Source organism: Chiloscyllium plagiosum, unplaced genomic scaffold (assembly GCF_037043375.1).
Source record: "Chiloscyllium plagiosum isolate Xiang-an unplaced genomic scaffold, Cpla_swu_hap1 HiC_scaffold_24, whole genome shotgun sequence".
Taxonomy (NCBI): Eukaryota; Metazoa; Chordata; class Chondrichthyes; order Orectolobiformes; family Hemiscylliidae; genus Chiloscyllium; species Chiloscyllium plagiosum.
Genome location: NW_028270162.1, coordinates 5085498 through 5102960, shown reverse-complemented (window position 1 = coordinate 5102960; position 17463 = coordinate 5085498). Strand labels below are relative to the sequence as shown.

At 46.9% G+C, this 17463-nt stretch overlaps 1 protein-coding gene across 4 annotated transcripts in view; it reads right to left on the bottom strand.

The window, feature by feature from the left end:
• ulk1b (unc-51 like autophagy activating kinase 1) overlaps positions 1 to 17463 on the bottom strand; it is a 99334-nt gene that overhangs the window by 58565 nt on the left and 23306 nt on the right. For all 4 annotated transcript variants that reach the window (XM_087999861.1, XM_087999860.1, XM_087999859.1 and 1 more), the window contains exons 6-11: positions 15971 to 16144; positions 13272 to 13345; positions 8692 to 8793; positions 5536 to 5594; positions 1364 to 1446; positions 312 to 362 (exon numbers count right to left, since the gene is read on the bottom strand). In XM_087999861.1, coding sequence (XP_087855987.1) covers positions 312 to 362; positions 1364 to 1446; positions 5536 to 5594; positions 8692 to 8793; positions 13272 to 13345; positions 15971 to 16144 — 543 coding nt within the window. The remainder of the gene's footprint in view (positions 1 to 311; positions 363 to 1363; positions 1447 to 5535; positions 5595 to 8691; positions 8794 to 13271; positions 13346 to 15970; positions 16145 to 17463) is intronic.

The following is a 17463-nucleotide window of genomic DNA, read 5'->3' as shown; positions in this document are numbered from 1 at the left end:
CTCATGGACGGCACTGCCAAAACATATTCGTTAATGTTTTCCTCACCCTTTCCTTCCAAAAGCACCACTTGCCAGAAACCGGTTCCTGTTTCAGGGTAAGTACTCCCACCTGTCACCTCACCCCCTCCAGCAGCACCCAGGGATGCCACTGTATCTGGCTGCCAATTGGGAGAGGCTAAACTACACGAGAGGGTTGTGAGGCTGAAACACAGACAGCAGGGTCAAACTATCGCAGATGGCCTCTGCAGCATCAAGTCGGATCATTGCACATACGTCAGCTGCCAACACAGATCACCCGCTGCCCCACTTACATTTCTTCATCAAAGAACTGGCATCTAAAAATGGATGATGAAAAAATTCACCTGTGGAAAGAAACACAATGGGGAAAAAGATGTCAATTGCATTGGGTAAGTGCTGGGGAAACGTTCCATCAACATCCAGATGAGCCTAGATCAGCTTCTTGTTAAAACCGCTGTAAGATATTCTTGTAGAGAAAACGTGTGAGAGGAACCATCAAACTACTTTCAATTGTTTGGAGCACAAAAGCCGTGTTCTGATTGTAGGATCCAGCCGCTAAGGAGTTAACAGGATGGCTTCCTCAAGAACAGGAGGAGGTCATTTGGCACTGAGATGGATTTTTAACCAGGAAGGGAATTGAGGGTTGTAGGGATCAGGCAGCAATGTGGAGTTGAGGGTTATCAGATCAGCCATTGAATGTGGGAGTAGACTTGCTATGGACACATTAATAGGCAGAAGTGGGGACAGCAGATGCTGGAGATTAGAGTCAAGATTAGAGTGGTGCTGGAAAAGCACAGCAGGTCGGGCAGCATCCGAGGAGCAGGAAAATCAATATTTCGGGCAAAAGCTCTTCATCAGGAAGCCGTCCTGTTAACTCCTTAGCGGCTGGATCCTACAATCAGAACACGGCTTTTGTGCTCCAAACAATTGAAAGTAGAGTGATGGTTCCTCTCACACATTTTCTCTACAAGAATATCTTACAGCGGTTTTAACAAGAAGCTGATCTGGACACATTACTGTCAGCTACATAGAACTTCAAACTGGTTAGCTCTCCCAAAGACACTCCTGTATATCCTGATGGGTGGAGCTTCTCTCACAATATCTGTTAACCCTTTCAGGTACTATCTGCCTTATGTAGTGTATTCAGAGACTGAAGGGTGTTTGAACACTAAAAGAATTGAGGGTCACAGGGATAAGGCAGGAAGGTGGAGCTGAGTGGAGGATCAGCTGAAAGTGATTTGACTCAATGTGGGACCAGGTTTGGAATGGGGGATGGGGGAGAATGGTTGATTTCTGCTCCTATTCGTTAAGCTGTATCCAGTGAGAGGGAAAACTGGTCACTTACTGAATTCCATGCGGTCCTTATGGTTACGGAGCAGGAGACCCAGGAGTAGGTGACGCAGCTGGCTGGACGTCTCTCTTGGAATGCTGTTGGCAAGAGAGAAAACAAATGACATAAGATTCAAGTTCAAGCCCCAGGCTTCCACATGAACTCTGCTCTGAATGGTCTTACATCTCATAATTCGCCAATGGACAGTGCACAACAACGTACATTTCACTTCCATAGAAATGACAATGCAGAACCTGCAACTACAGCCTTCCTCTCACACTGACATCATCTCACTCTCTCCCTCTTATTCCTTCCTCCCTCATCTGTTTATCCAGCTTGTGCTGAAGAGAATCTCTACGATTCACTTCAACTACTCACACCTGGTAGCAAGTTCCACAATCTCATCATTTTTTTTCAGAGAATGGAGTTTATTCTGACATTACCTAGATTTATTAATGACCGCCTTATATGTATCAGCTCCAGTTTTGGAATTCCCTTTCAAGTTGAAATATATTACACATTCACAGTCATTTTCAGCACAGAAAGAGGACATTTGGCCCATCACATCCATGTTGGTGAATAAAGATCTGACTACACTAATCTCACTTTCCAGCCCATGACCCATGACCTTGGAGGCTAAGGACAAAACAAGTGATTATCTAAATATAGCTTATATGTTACAAGAGCTTCTGACACAGCCACCCTGAGGCAGAGACTTCCAGACTCCCACCATCTTCTGGATGAAAAAAGTCTTCTCAAATCTCCTTTAGCCTTCTACCTCATGTCTTACATCTCTGTCCCCTGGGTATAGACCCCTCTACTAATGGAAAAGTGTCCCTCCCTATCAATCCTATCTTACACATCTCTATTAAATCCCCTCCCCAACTTTGCTACTATGAGGAAAACAATGCTAGTCTCTCCAATCTCTCCCCAGAGCTCAGACCTTCCCTCCAGCCCAGGCAGTATCCTGGTAAACCTCCGCTGCACCTTCTCCAGTGAAATCATATCTTTCTGAGAGGATAGTGACCAGAACTGCACATTGTACTTCCACTGTGACCTAACTTGCATTTTACACAGTTCCCGCATAACTTCCTGTTCTCGGATAGCGTGGTGGCTCAGTGGTTAGCACTGCTATCTCACTGCACCAGGGACCCAGGTTTGATCCCACCCTCAGGCGACTGTCTGTGTGGAGTTTGCACATTCTCCCCGTGTCTGTGTGGGTTTCCTCTAACAATCTAAAAGTTGTGTAGGTTGGGTGGATTGCCCACAAGAAATTGCCCCATAGTGTTCAGGATGGATATGATGGGGGGGTGGGATGCTCCTCTTTAGAGGGCTAGTATGAACTCGATGGGCCAAATGGCATCCACCCACTGTAGGGATTCTATGCCTTGGCTAATGAAGGTAATTATCCTATTTGCCTTCTTAACCACCTTATTTAACTGCAATCTACCAAGGTTCCAGGGTTTGGTCACTCAGGATGGTAAACAGTGAGGGGTACAGCTTTAAACTCTAGGAGGACATCAATGGACTGGGCAGAGTAGTGGCAACTGGACTTCAACCTGGGAAAGTGGGAGGTGACCCACTGGGAGGGGGAGGTGGTTAGCCCTGTTCCTGATATCTCCCCTCGGCAGTCAGGTACACAACCCATTCTGACCCACAGGTTTATCCACTTTTAAGACAACTTTATGACTTCCAGTTTTTGGAGCTGTCTTCAGCACAGGCAGACCAACACCCTCCAGGTTAGCACTGGCCAGAAACTGAACTGCACCAGCCATTAAATACTGTGGCTACCACAGCAGGTCAGCGGCTCCAAACTCTGTGCTGGGTGACTCACCTCTTCAGAAGGGGACTCGGAACAATAACTGTTTCTCTTGCCTCAAATACTTCCAGACCTGCTGAGTTTCTCCAGTACTGTCTGGGTTTGTTTCAGATCAGGATTATTTTTACCCAGGTCACAGACACACACTGGACAGCCTTCCGGAACAGCTGCAGGAGCTATCTGAAAGCACTTTCGCTACAGCAGCCAGTCGCACTGAGCTTCCCTTCAGTTTGAGTCCAGTGAAAGGCCAGAGAGCAGCAATACCAGCTCCACCTCCTCCCAGGATCGAGTGGCAGTGAGGAGCTCTGAATGTTCCAGTCAAAATCAACTGGCTATAGTCAAATCTTTCCCAATCCCCTCACCCCCTCCTCCATATACCCTCCCACCACATCCTCCCCACCCTATCCTTCCCATCTCTCACCACATCCTCCTCACTCCCTTCTCTCCATACCCTCCTCCCCATTGCCCCACCCCATATACCCTCCACATCCTCCTTGGCCCCTCACCCCACCTTCCTCGCCCCCTCACTGCCTCCTCCACACCCTCCTTCACATCACCCCATCCTCCCTGCCCCCCACCCCTCACCCCCTCCTCCCCAACCAATCCTCCTCGATATGTCACCCCCATCGTCCACACCCCCTCGCCCCCATCCTCCCCACTCCTCATCCCCTCCTCCCTGCCCCCAACCCCTCCTCCCCAACTAATCCTCCTCGCTCTGGAGCTGGAGGAGTTTAGAGAGGGAGGGGTGTAGGGGATGGAGGAGGTTGGGGGGGTTTGGGGGCTGGAGGAGGTTAGAGAGAGAGGTGTGTAGGGGCTGGAAGAGGTTAGAGAGGGAGGTGTGTAGGGGCTGGAGGAGGTTAGAGAGGGAGGTGTGTGTAGGGGCTGGAGGAGGTTAGAGGGAGGTGTGTAGGGGCTGAAGGAGGTTAGAGAGGGAGGTGTGTGTAGGGGCTGGAGGAGGTTGGGGGGGGTTTAGGGGCTGGAGGAGGTTAGAGAGGGAGGTGTGTAGGGGCTGGAGGAGGTTAGAGAGGGAGGGGTGTAGGAGCTGAAGGAGGTTAGAGGGGGGGTTTAGGGGCTGGAGGAGGTTAGAGAGGGAGGTGTGTAGGGGCTGGAGGAGGTTAGAGAGGGGGGGTTTAGGGGCTGGAGGACGTTAGAGAGGAGGTGTGTAGGGGCTGGAGGAGGTGAGAGAGGGAGGGGTGTAGGGGCTGGAGGAGGTGAGAGAGGGAGGGGTGTAGGGTCTGGAGGAGGTTAGAGAGGGAGGTGTGTAGGGGCTGGAGGAGGTTAGAGAGGGAGGGGTGTAGGAGCTGGAGGAGGTTAGAGAGGGAGGTGTGTAGGGGCTGGAGGAGGTGAGAGAGGGAGGTGTGTAGGGGCTGGAGGAGGTTAGAGAGGGGGGGTTTAGGGGCTGGAGGAGGTTAGAGAGGGAGGTGTGTAGGGGCTGGAGGAGGTTAGAGAGGGAGGGGTGTAGGAGCTGGAGGAGATGAGAGAGGGGGGGTTTAGGGGCTGGAGGAGGTTAGAGAGGGAGGGGTGTAGGGGCTGGAGGAGGTTAGAGAGGGAGGGGTGTAGGGGCTGGAGGAGGTTGGGGGGGGTTAGGGGCTGGAGGAGGTGAGAGAGGGAGGGGTGCAGGGGCTGGAGGAGGTTAGAGAGGGAGGGGTGTAGGAGCTGGAGGAGGTTAGAGAGGGAGGGGGGTAGGGACTGGAGGAGGTTAGGGGGGGTTTAGGGGCTGGAGGAGGTTAGAGAGGGAGGGGTGTAGGGGCTGGAGGAGGTTAGAGAGGGAGGGGTGTAGGAGCTGGAGGAGGTTAGAGAGGGAGGTGTGTAGGGGCTGGAGGAGGTTAGAGAGGGAGGTGTGTAGGGGCTGGAGGAGGTTAGAGAGGGAGGGGTGTAGGAGCTGGAGGAGGTTAGAGAGGGGGGGTTTAGGGGCTGGAGGAGGTTAGAGACGGAGGTGTGTAGGGGCTGGAGGAGGTTAGAGAGGGAGGGGTGTAGGAGCTGGAGGAGATGAGAGAGGGAGGGGTTTAGGGGCTGGAGGAGGTTAGAGAGGGAGGGGTGTAGGGGCTGGAGGAGGTTAGAGAGGGAGGGGTGTCAGGGTGTATATACGATTGGAATATTCCTCATGCTGTTTACATACCTCAGACACCCTGACAAATCAAAATGTGATCTAGTGATCCTGGGATACATACTCCAGCCTAAATATTCCACATGTATAATCTGTTACCTCATCCCATCCAAACGGCACTTGTTCCCTCTGGGAATGCCGTGTGCAGTGCCAAGCTGTCTGTCTGTCTGTCTGAATACTCGCAGCAATCTGTGAGGAGAAGCCTTGGTAAATACAGCAAACACAAGCTTGTGGAGACATCGAGAAACACACGTGGCTTACTTTGGTACAAGGTTTCTGTTTTTCTCGTAAAGTAGCCGCAGGTTCTGTGGACTGCTGGCCTGGAATAGAAAATGTCTGTTACTTTCAGCCCTTCCGACTTTATCTGACAGTAAACACATGGGTTCCTCAACTGCACAACAACAGCTTACATTGCTATTCACACGGATAGACACATTGCCTGCATTTATATAGCACCTTTAACATAGTTATAATCATTCTGAGGCGCACCACAAATGCATTATTAATAACAAAAACAAACTCCGACGCAAAGCAAGAGATTATGAAGGTGAGGTAACCAAAAGGGAGGTTTTTAGGAGTGTATTAAATGTGATCACATTTGGAGGACTGTGGGAAGTACTGGTCTCTTTATTTAAGGATGAAAATGCATTGGATTCAGTTCAGAAGAATACCTGGAATAAGTGGATTGTTTTATGAGGCAAAGCTGGACAGGCCAGGAGTTTAGAGTAAAAGGCAGAGGAAGATCAGTGGACAGAGAGTTGGTGAGTGGGTAGTGAGTGGACAGTCAGTGGACAATCAATGGGTAGTGAGTCGGCAGTGACTGGACGGTCAATAGGTAGACAGTCAAGGAATGATCAGTGGACAGTAATTTACATTTATTTAATTACATCATTTATTTAAATAAATCAGGAGGCATTTGTTTGCCCCAGGTTCAGCTTTACTGAGACACAAGCAGGGCACTGGCCAATGGTGTGAGAGGATATCAGTGAATCAGGAACAAGAGAAAAGGACGATTTGCTAACAGGAACTTTACTACGACTAGTCTGAAGGAATTAACGGACAATTATAGGTCGGTGACACCAGAGCTTAAATCTTGAAGAAAATATTAACCGTTTGGCAGAGGCTTGGCTTTGTTTTGGGGTTTTGCGGTGGGTGACCCTCTGTCCAGCACATGTCTTGAGTGAGATGATGCAATTGCTTTCACTCAAGCGGTGTTCCCCAAGCTCGGTCGGACTGGGAGGGTGTCCACTTCCATCAGCGTAGCCTGAAACCCATATGCTCCACTTGCTGCGTTTCCCAATGACAAAACCAGTCGTAGGCGCTATTTGAAATCCAGATGGGCTTCAGGTAGTAGGTGCTTTGCATGGTTACATTATTCATCCCACGTACCAGACAGTGCCTCCACTTCTTATTAAACCAAAGTCACATTCCTCTGTCAGTTGTCTTAACCTTGTCAAAAATCCTGATATATATTCCCCTGGTTCACCAATTGCTGAGTAAAATCGACAGCATCTCAGAATTAGAGTAGGCTTGGGGGTCATAATATTCCTTAACTAAATCCGTCAAATCTTGAAAGGTTTTAGTATCTGGTGGCATAGAGAAAGTTAGGCTCCTAATAACCGAAACAGCTGTGGATCCGTATGCTGTCAGGAGAAATACACGTTTCCAGAAAAATGTAGGTTGCCCAGATAAAAATAAGGCATTGTTTCCACACACTGGGCCCAGTCTTGGACAGCAGGATTGAATGAGTCAAGTTTCCCAGAAATGCTTACCCCCAACTCAAAGATGACTGTTGTGAGCGAATTTCTTCAGAAGTGTGCTTTACTCATGTTGCCCTTGAAATAACTTCCCAGAGGCCAGTATCCCGTTACCGAGTCCCCCTTTATTTACAAGGGGAGAGTCCTTGACACTGATCCAGCTCCCTCAGAGCCAGCTCTCAGAGTGAACAGAACCTCTGACACTCCTGTTTCTTTTTTTTTCTGTTTCTTTTTTTTAAATTTAACCCCCACACTACCGCCTAAGTGTGGTAGTGCTTATTGTTCCCCAGCACCCATGGTGTGTGTGTGCAGGTGTGAGACACAAGGTGCACGAATCTTTATTCAATTTCCAGCACCAGGAAGATAGGAAAACACCCGAGTGGCCAGTGACAAGCAGTGCCCTTCACATCGAAGGGCAATACTGTGTGATCAAAACAGTGAAGGGAAGGGTAGGGACTAAATCAAAATAGAGTTGGAGGGGGAAATAATTTTGTGAAATGAATAAAATGAATATTAATGGAAGGAACCTTAACTGAAGGAAGCATGCTTTGGTCTGTCGCCCTCAGAATACCAGGAAGTCAGAGGGCTGGACCATCCAAACCCAGTCATAATGCTCACTTTGCACACAGAGAGAAACTAAACAGGTTTCAGCACATTCACTTTAAACAAGAACAATTCATTCTTCTCTCAGTGACATAGTCATGCAACTAATTGCATAGCAATTAACTTGGCAAAAGAAAATTCCTTCTCCCACCTCCCTCTTACATTGCTAGAATTATGAGCAGTAACAGCAATAGTTTCAGTGGGAACTCAGTAGGATTAGAACAGGTAATATCAAACTGAGTGATCGGGGATAGTTCACTGGTTCTCTTTCTTCCTCTGTCATTCAAAAAGAAACTCCAGTCATCTAAATAAGATCACAACAAATTGGAAGCTGCTTTCTGCACATTTCAGCAGAAACCACGTCAAAAAGTATTTCACTTGACAGTAAAATACTCTGGGACATCTCAAGATTGCATAAATGCAAGATTTTCTCCCCCCTCTTCCCCAAGTCGAAGAAATGTACCCCTCACTGATTGTATAAGGTAAGTACTTGTATCTATGCAGTCCATCATACGGCCTCAGGAGACCTTTGATCACCTGGAAATGGAGAACACAGGTGAATACATTCAGTCTCTTTGGAGGGTTTGAACTTGAAGTTTCCAAATCTTGTTCCAACATATTCCTGTAGATGTCATCACATGACCTTCTATCTCCAACTGCCATGACCTCACAAATCCTGCCATTGGTTGTCCATGTGCACCTTCCCAACAATCAGAAAGTCAACAGCCTCTTTATTACCTGATTGGATGATTTTTGATTGTTCAACTAACAGTTTTACTACACCCCTCCCCCCCAAAGTATCTTAAAGAATTCTGAAGCAAAAAGTATTCAAATAATTTATTTGTCAGAAGCACATATTTTTTAATGTACCTTTAACTTTTTTTCCCTGTGTTCTTCTGCTTGTAGCAAAGCCCCTTAGATTAACATTCGATTTTTAGACACTCCTGGGCAATCCAGGAACGTTGGCAACTTGAAGCCCCATGTGTCCAACAACACATAGGTGGTGGTGGTGGTGATGATGGTGGTAGTGGCGGTGGTGGTGAAGAGGGTAGCTTACCTGGAAGGGAGCTTTGCCAGTCAGGCACTGGTATACAATGGTTCCAATACTCCACAGGTCAGCCTTAGCATCGTAATGTTGGGACATGATGACCTCTGGGGCCTGGTGATGAAAGGCCAGACAGGAGTTAAGCACATGAAGAACATAAGAACTAGGAGCAAGGAGTAGGCCATTCAACCCATCGAGCCTACTCCACCATTTAATACAATCATGGCTGATCTCATCCAAGTCCATTCTCCATGACCCTTCAACCCATTGCTAACTAAAAGTCTGTCTTTCTCCTCCCTGAATTTACTCGCACTCTGGGGTAATGAATTCCACAGATTTACCATCCTTTGAGAGAAGTAATTTCTCCCCACCACTGTCTTAAATCTGCAGCTCCTTATCCTAAAACATTCTAGATTTCCCCACATGAGGGAACATCCTCTCTACCTCTACTTTGTCAATCTCCTTTAGTATCTTACACACCTCCATTAGATCTCTCTCATTTTTCTAAAAACTCTTTCTAAACTGCTCAATCTCTCTTTGTAAAGCAACCCCCTCCCTCCCCATCTCTTGACAGTTAGAATTGTAGCTTCACCAAAAACACACTAGATATCCCCATTTCTCCAGAGAATTCACTCAGACTTGGATATTGAAATGGGGTGGACTCAAGAAAAGTAGGATAAATGGGAGCCTGTTGTAGGGATGGTACTGAAACGACAAATTGGAGAAAGAGTAGGCCATTCAGCCCCTTTGAGTCTACTCTGACATTCAGTTTGATGGTCGTTCATCTCAACTTTGCCCACCCTCTTTACTGTATATCATGCTAACATGCTCCAACAAAAATCTGTAAGTTGTGACAAGTCAAATTGTCACCCAGCATCTACAGCCTGAGTCCTGGGTGAAATGAAGCACAACACCACCAGGAAGTTATTCAGGCTTATAAAAAGGTTAAATTAATGGATTATGTACATTTGGAGTGTATTCTCTTGAACGTAGAAAGTGAAAGACGATTGTGTTTTGACAAAGATTCATTCCTGGGACACGGGTGTTGCTGGCTGGGCCCAGTATTTATTGCCCGCCCCTAGTTACCTATCAAGAGGGTAGTGATGAGCTATCTTCATGAACTGCTGCAGTCCATGGCAATGTAACGACAAATCATAAGGCAATTCTGGATCAAATTGATTCAGCGTGTTTAATCGTGCAAGGTGGATAGCAGAGCTCTTGTAGTGCAGTGGTAATGTTCCTACATCTGGAAAGAAGGCTTCAAGACTCACTTACTCCAGAACTGTGTCATATAATTTCTGAACAGATCAATTTGGAAAATATCAAGGGTGAACCTATCAGGAGTGTGAGGGCTTCATTTTAAATCAAGCTCTGAGCTAGTCTCGAGTAAATAATGGCAACGCACAATCAGATAATGGGAATCCAAAATGACTCTTGTTGATGATTATGGGAGTGTGGAGTCTCTCTGTCTGAAAACTGGTTGCTGCATTTTCTACAACAGGCGCTACAACCAAAAAAAATGTAAATTATTTAGTTTGAATGAAAGCACTTTGGGATGAGGTCAGGAAAGTTGCTAGGGAAATTCTAGTGCTTACAGATATGAATGCAAGAGAGAGAGAGGAGGGCCCTCACAGATGTTTTTTAGATTCATTTTAGTGGGATCAGGGCAATGTTGGCTGGGCCCAGCATTTATTACTGTCCTTAGTTGCCCCTTGAGAAGGTGGGGGTGAGCTGCGTTCTTGAACCGCTGCAGTCCACGTGCTGTAGGTAGACCCACAATATCCTTAGGGAGGGAATTCCAGGATATTGACCGAGCAACAGCGAAGGAACAGTGATATATATTTCCAAGTCAGGATGGTGAGGGGCTCAGAGGGGAACTTACAGGCGATGGTATTCCCATGTACTTGCTTCCCTTGTCCTTCTAGATGGAAGTGGTCGTGGGTTTGGAAGGATCTTTGGTGAATTACTGCAGTGCATTTGGAAATAGTAAACACTGCTGCTACTGGGACTCGGTGGTGGAGGCAGTGGATGTTTGTGGGTGTGGGGCCAATCAAGCGGGGGCTGCTTTGTCCTGGATAGTGTCAAGCTTCTTGAGTGTTGTTGGAGCTGCTCCCATCCAGGCAAGTGGGGAGTACTCCCTCACACTCCTGACTTGCGCCTTGTAGATGGTGGACGGGCTTTGGGGAGACAGGAAGTAAGTTACTCGCCACAGTATTCCTAGCCCCTGCTCTTGTAGCTGCTGTGTTTAGATGGTGAGTTTCTGGTCAATGATAACTCTCAGGGTGTTGATAATGGGGAACTCAGTGATGGCAACACCATTGGATGTCAAGGGGTGGTGGTTAGATTATCTCTTATTGGTGATGGTCATTGCCTGGCATTTGTGTGGCGCGAATGCTACTCGCTACTGGTCAGCCCAAGCCTGGACAGTGTCCAGATCCTGTTGCGTTTGTATAGAATACCTCACTGATCCACTACCCCCATATGGTTGTTGTTGTCTAATCTTTGGTTTGTGTGGTTAAACTGGTAAACAAGGTCAGCTGATGCTTTCCTAATGAACCATAATGACCTGTTACAGTATCTGAGGAGAATTACATCAGCCAGTACACACTCCTCCGTGATTCACAACTTGAGGAGAAGGTTAAACTGTTTGCTTCCTGGACAGTTTTCATTGCTTCTGTAATGACAGAGTTGCATCAGAAATGTTGATGTTTGTTTTTCACAAACTGTGTCCCAACACTGTATTCCCACTGCTTCATGCCTTTATTCTGTTACAGAGTGTGGGCATCACAGGCAAGGCCAGCATTATTGCCCACCCCTAATTACCCTTGAACTGAGTGACTTGCCGGGGCCATTTCAGAGGCCTGTTAAGAGTCAACCATATTGCACAGTGTGCCTGGAGTCTCATGTAGGCCAGACCGGGTAAGGACAGCAGATTTCCTTCCGTATAGGCCATCAGAGAACCAGATGGATTTTAACAACAATCATGTCATGGCATAGATACTGAGGAGTATCACGAGGTAGCTCAGTGGTTCGCACTGCTGCCCCCCAGGTTCGATTCTCGCCTCAGACAACTATCTGTTTGCACATTCTCCTTATGTCCTAGGGAAGGGTCACTAGACCAGAAAGGTTAACTCTGATTTCCCTTCACAGATGCTGCCAGACCCACCAAGCTTTTCCAACAGTTTCTGATTTATACAGTACCCACAGTTCTTTTGTTTTTTAATCAAACAGACACAGGCCCCTGGAATGGGAGATGGAGGGATGGTAGCTCCAAGGAATTCTCAACAGAGAATTAGAGTGGAGGTGATGGTCCTATGGTATTATCACTACACAGTTAATCCAGAGACCCAGGTAATGCCCAGGGGACCGAGGTTCAAATCCCACCACAGCAGATGGTGATGTGTTTAAAAAAAAGTCTGGAGTTAAAAATCTAATAATGATTGTCAGGAAAAACCCCAGCTGGTTCACTAATGTCCTTTAGGGAAGGAAACTGTCATCCTTACCTGGTCTGGCCTACATGTGACTCCAGACCCACAGCAATGGGGTTGACTCTTAACTGCCCTCAGGGCAATTAGGGATGGGCAATAAATGCTGCCTAGCCAGTGACACCCTCATCCCATTAATGAAGGATTTACAAAATCCAGGGGCTGCGTTTTCTCAAACTTCTCACCACACCACACCGATAGGTGACTGATCAGATTACTGGGTGGCAACAGGATTAGGCATTGTTATTTCAGTCACTCCCATGTTACCAGTGCTAACAAGACACTGCGTGTTCACAGTCTGGGCCAGCTGACGGTGTATATTTACAATTCATTCCAGGAACATGGGCATCGCTGGCAATGTTAGCATTTACTGACAATCCCTGGGTGCCATGAGGTGGTGTTGGGGACCCACCCTCCCTTAAACCACAGGTATCTGTGAAATCTGCATTTATTTATTAGATGGTCACATGGGATCTTGCTGTGTGAAAATGGAGAGCTGGGCTCGCGACATTACAACAATGATAGGACATCAAAAAACAATTCAAATGTTTGTAAACCGCCTTGCAGCACCTCGTAAATGGAAGTCTTTCTCTCCAATGGGCTTCTCGTGAACCAGTGAGTGTTCAGGAAATCCAACAAATTCCTTTCAACTCATTTCTCTTTTAGCTGTAATCCTGCAGATGCTGGAAATCAGAAATTAACACAGAAATTGCTGGAGAAACTCAACAGGTCTGGCAGCATCTGTGGAGAGAAAGCAGAGTTAACATTTCCAGCCCAGTGACTCACTCAACACACATTAGTTCTATTTCTCTCTCTACAGATGCTAAAATTTTGTTAATTGAGTCACTGGATCTGAAACGTTAACTCTGATTTCTCTCCACAGATGCTGCCGGACCTGTTGAGTTTCTCCAACAATTTCTGATTTGATTTCTTTTGGCTAAAACATATTTTTTTAAATATCTTTCCATGTTTTGAAACTAAAACTCTCAAAGCTGTTGTGGTGAGATTGAAAGGCATGTTCTCTGGATGATGTAATCAGTAATTTAGTTACTCACCACCAGACAACACAAATGAACCAATGAAGAAATCCGTCAGGATGGTACTCACCATATACATGGGCGATCCACACAATGTTGCTGCTAACATGTTGGTCTGTAAATATCGGGCAAAGCCAAAGTCAGCTGTGGGGGTGGGGTAAAGGAGTGAATATTATTGCCAAAGCAAGCCTACATGTGTGTTTGCAATTTAAACATTACAACAGTCTCTCAACCAAATAACACAAAGCTGTGTGTTTAGAGAACATTCAGTGTTATCGAGACAATAATTTCTTTCAATTGGAAGTGAATGGTTAAATCACTCCTGTTAATTGCTATCATCATGAAGAGATCACCATCAAATCCTTTGAATTGCTCTCTTGATGATTCACCCCGTGTGCGAATTTGTGACAACAATAAAAAAAAAGTGCAAAGTCGCTGTGGCATTACAAAAGTAATTCACCTCTTCATTCGTCGACTCCAATTTAAGACTATTACTAAGGACAGAAACTCAGCCCGGTGTGTGTGTGTGTGTGTGTGTGTGTGTGTCAGTCTGTGAGATTGCGTGTGTGTGCTTGTGTGTGTGAGACAGTGTGTGAGAGTGCGTGCATATGCACATGCAGGCATGTGTGGGTAGGTGTCTATGTGTGCATGTGCATGGATAGGGGTTTGTGTGTGTGTGTGTGTGTGTGATGTTGGAAACAGGAAACCACCATTTCTGACCACAGCCAATACAGTCATGTGGTAGATCTTTTGTAATTAACCTGTTCAGAGACACTATCACACACTTCTCAAGCAGGTGGGACCTGAACCTGGGACATCTGGTTCAGAAGTACGGACACTATCACTACACCACATAGGTAGTGTTAGAGAAAAAGGTAAAGTCACTGTAATCCCACCAGGCTGTGGGATCGACCTCTCAGAAACAGAGAGATGATGGGTGGAGGTTTAACCTGAGGGTCACCACACCTTTGACAAGTGGAGAAGTTCAGGACAAGAAACCTACATGGTAACCTCAGGTGGCACTGGAATCAAACCCACTCTGTTGGCATCACCGTGCATTGCAAACCTGCCATCCAGCCAACTGAAGGGGGAGTGGGGTGAGGGGTGTGTGGGGTGAAGGGGGTGTGGGGTGAACGGGGTGGGGGGTGAGGGGATGAGGTGAGGGGGTGTGAGGTGAGGGTGTGTGGGGTGAATGGGGTGTGGGGGGAGTGGGCTGAGGTAGCAAACAAGGATGAAAATAAGATGATGGTAAAACCTAAATGTGCTGGATTAATTTGCTTTTCTCGCGGGGCAGCGGTTATTAATTTTTAGGAACAAGTGTCAGATAAGGGCAGCAAGGCTCTCTCCAGCAGAAATAACTACTCGATAGAGTAACCGTGCCAAGGAAAATATTGAGGGCAGGAGTAGAAGCTCTCACACTTCCATTTCTTGGGAACTTCCAAGTTTCAGACAGAAAACTAGCTTCCAGCTCAGAAAAGAAGCAAGTTTCCCCTTGTCTGGAATGAAGCTCACAGCTTTCAGTGAAACCTTCCTGAAACCCAGGCAGTTTGGATTATTTACAAATCTTCATCTGTTTGTAACATCACACAGAAGTACAGCCTCCCGTCAACACTCTTTATTCTAAATATTCCTCTTTCAATCAATGTTAAATATGGCAAAAGAAGCAACAACATTTACAGATAGATTTCAGACAAGCTGGGAAAGAATATCATTTTGCATTTATGTAACACCATTAAGACCATAAGACCTTGGAGCAGAAATCAGACCAATCAGCCCATCCAGTCTGCTCTGCCATTCAATCGGGGCTGATAAGTTTCTCAACCCCATTCTCCCGCTTTCTCCCTGTAATCCTTGATCCCCTTGATAGTCAAGAATTATCTATCTCAAGTCTTTAATATACTCAATGACCCGGCCTCCACAACCTTCTGTGGGAATGAATTCCATAGATTCCCTACTCTCTGGCTGAAGACGTTTCTCCTTATCTCCATTCTAAAAGGTCTTCCCTTTACTCTAAGGCTGTGCCCTCGGGACCTAGTCTGTCCTACCAATGGAAACATCTTCCCAACATCTACTCTGTCCAGGCCATTCAGTATACTGTATGTTTCAATTAGATCCCCCCTCATCCTTCTAAACTCTATCGAGTATAAACTTAGTTACCTCGAGTAAAACTGTCATGAAATGTTACACTGCAATGTCAATATTCTGGTATGTATGGAGATATGAGAGGTTCAAGGAGGACACTGCTGGAGAAGGGAGGGTAGAGGGGTTTCGGGAGAGAATGCCAGAGTTAAGGCAGCTGAAGGCACAGCTGCTAATATTTGGGAAGATAAAAAGTCAGGTAGGCAAGAGGCCAGGATTAGAGGATGCAGAGATCTCGGAGCATTGTGGGAGGTTACAGGAATCGGGAGGGGGTTAGAGAGGCCATGGAGGGACTGGAAAACACAGGTGGGAATTGTAGAACTGAGATGTCTCTGAGCCAAAGCCCACGTGGGTAAGGTGAGCACAGATACGGGGAGTGAATGGAATTTGGTGCGAGTTAGGAAATGGGCAGCGAGAGCTCAGACTGAGCATCGGAATACTGCCGATGGTGGGTGGGATTTCGGCAGAATGTAAAATATGGCAAAGAGACAGTGGGTGAATCATGAGCTCACTCGGGCTATACATGGCTTTTGTCCTTGCAATGCGGAATCACAGAGAATGTTGCCCATCACAGCTGGCCCACCCCATGAGAAGCCTGTGAAGTTGAACATCACCACACTTGACACTCACCTATCTTGATCCGGATATTGTTGGGGTTGGATTTACGGCCCCCCGTACAAGACAGCAGGATGTTCTGGGGCTTCAAGTCACGATGGATGACCCCCTTGCTGTGCAACATCTTCATGGCCCCAGCTATCTGCTGCAGGAACAGTCGGATGGTGTCCTCACTGAGGGTCCCCTTCGCTGGAAAGGAAACATAATGTCAGGCATTCGTTTCCGGCTGGACTCCAGACTGTGTCCGAACCAGCGGCAAAACACACTCATCAAATCACAGCAACTGAAATCAATCACAGTGATACAGTGCACTGCGCTCTGGGATTGGACAGTGCTCAGCTTCCACGTCACGCTGTAATCCTATCAATATGTCTGTACCAAACATCCCTTCGCAACCATGATGCTTAAAGTTGTTTTGGGTTAAAATGGCAACTTGTAATCACCAAAGCTCGAAAGCAGACTTCTTGCACACCCCAGCACAGTGTATTTTCTCTGCATGTAATCTCCTTAAACATCCAAATGCACAAAGCAATTCTTCAGTTTCTATCAGAGACAAGTATATGTTGCACAGATGCCTCTAGGACAGAGTTTAATCTTTAGGCACTTAACTCCATTCCCATGGCTGAACACCCCCTCATTACCAGCATTATTACTAGTGCAGCTCAGTGGTTAGCACTGCTGCCTGACAGCGCCAGGGACCCAGGTTTGATTCCAGCTGGTGACTGTCTGTGTGGAGTTTGCACATTCTCCCCGTGTCTGCATGGATTTCCCACGGGTGCTCTGGTTTCCTCCCACACTCCAAAGATGTGCAGGTCAGGTGAATTGGCCATGCTAAATTGCCCAAAGTGATAGGTGCATCAGTCAGAGGGGGGTGGGTCAGGGTTGGATGCTCTTCGGAGGGTCAGCGTGGACTTTTTGGGCTGAAGGGCCTGTTTCCACACTGTAGGGAATCTGATATCATCCCTGATCAGCAACTTCACCTGGACGAGCCATTTAATTACAATGGCAACAAGTCAGGGGCTAGGAATTTTGCGATGAGTAACTCCCCTCCTGATTCCCCAAGTCCACCATCTACACGGCACAAGTCAGGAGTGTGATGGAATACTCCCCACTTGCCTGGATGGGGGCAGCTCCAACAATACTCAAGAAGCTCAACACCATCCAGGACAAAGATGTACTGCAGAAATTCACCAAAGACCCTCAGACAGCACCTTCCAAACCCATAACCACTTCCATCTAGAAGGACAAGGGCAGCAGGTACATGGGAACAACACACCCTGCAAGCCACTCACCGTCCTGACTTGGAAATATATTGCCGTTCCTTCCGTGTCACTGGGTCAAATTCCTGGAATTCTCTCCCTAAGGGCATTGCACCTCTATCTACAGCACATGGACTGCAGCAGTTCAAGAAGGCAGCTCACTCCCACCTTTTCAGGGGGCAACTAGGGACGGTAGTAAATCATGTGAAATAATACGTTTTTCTAGTATTAATTTGAAAGCTAGTGTTT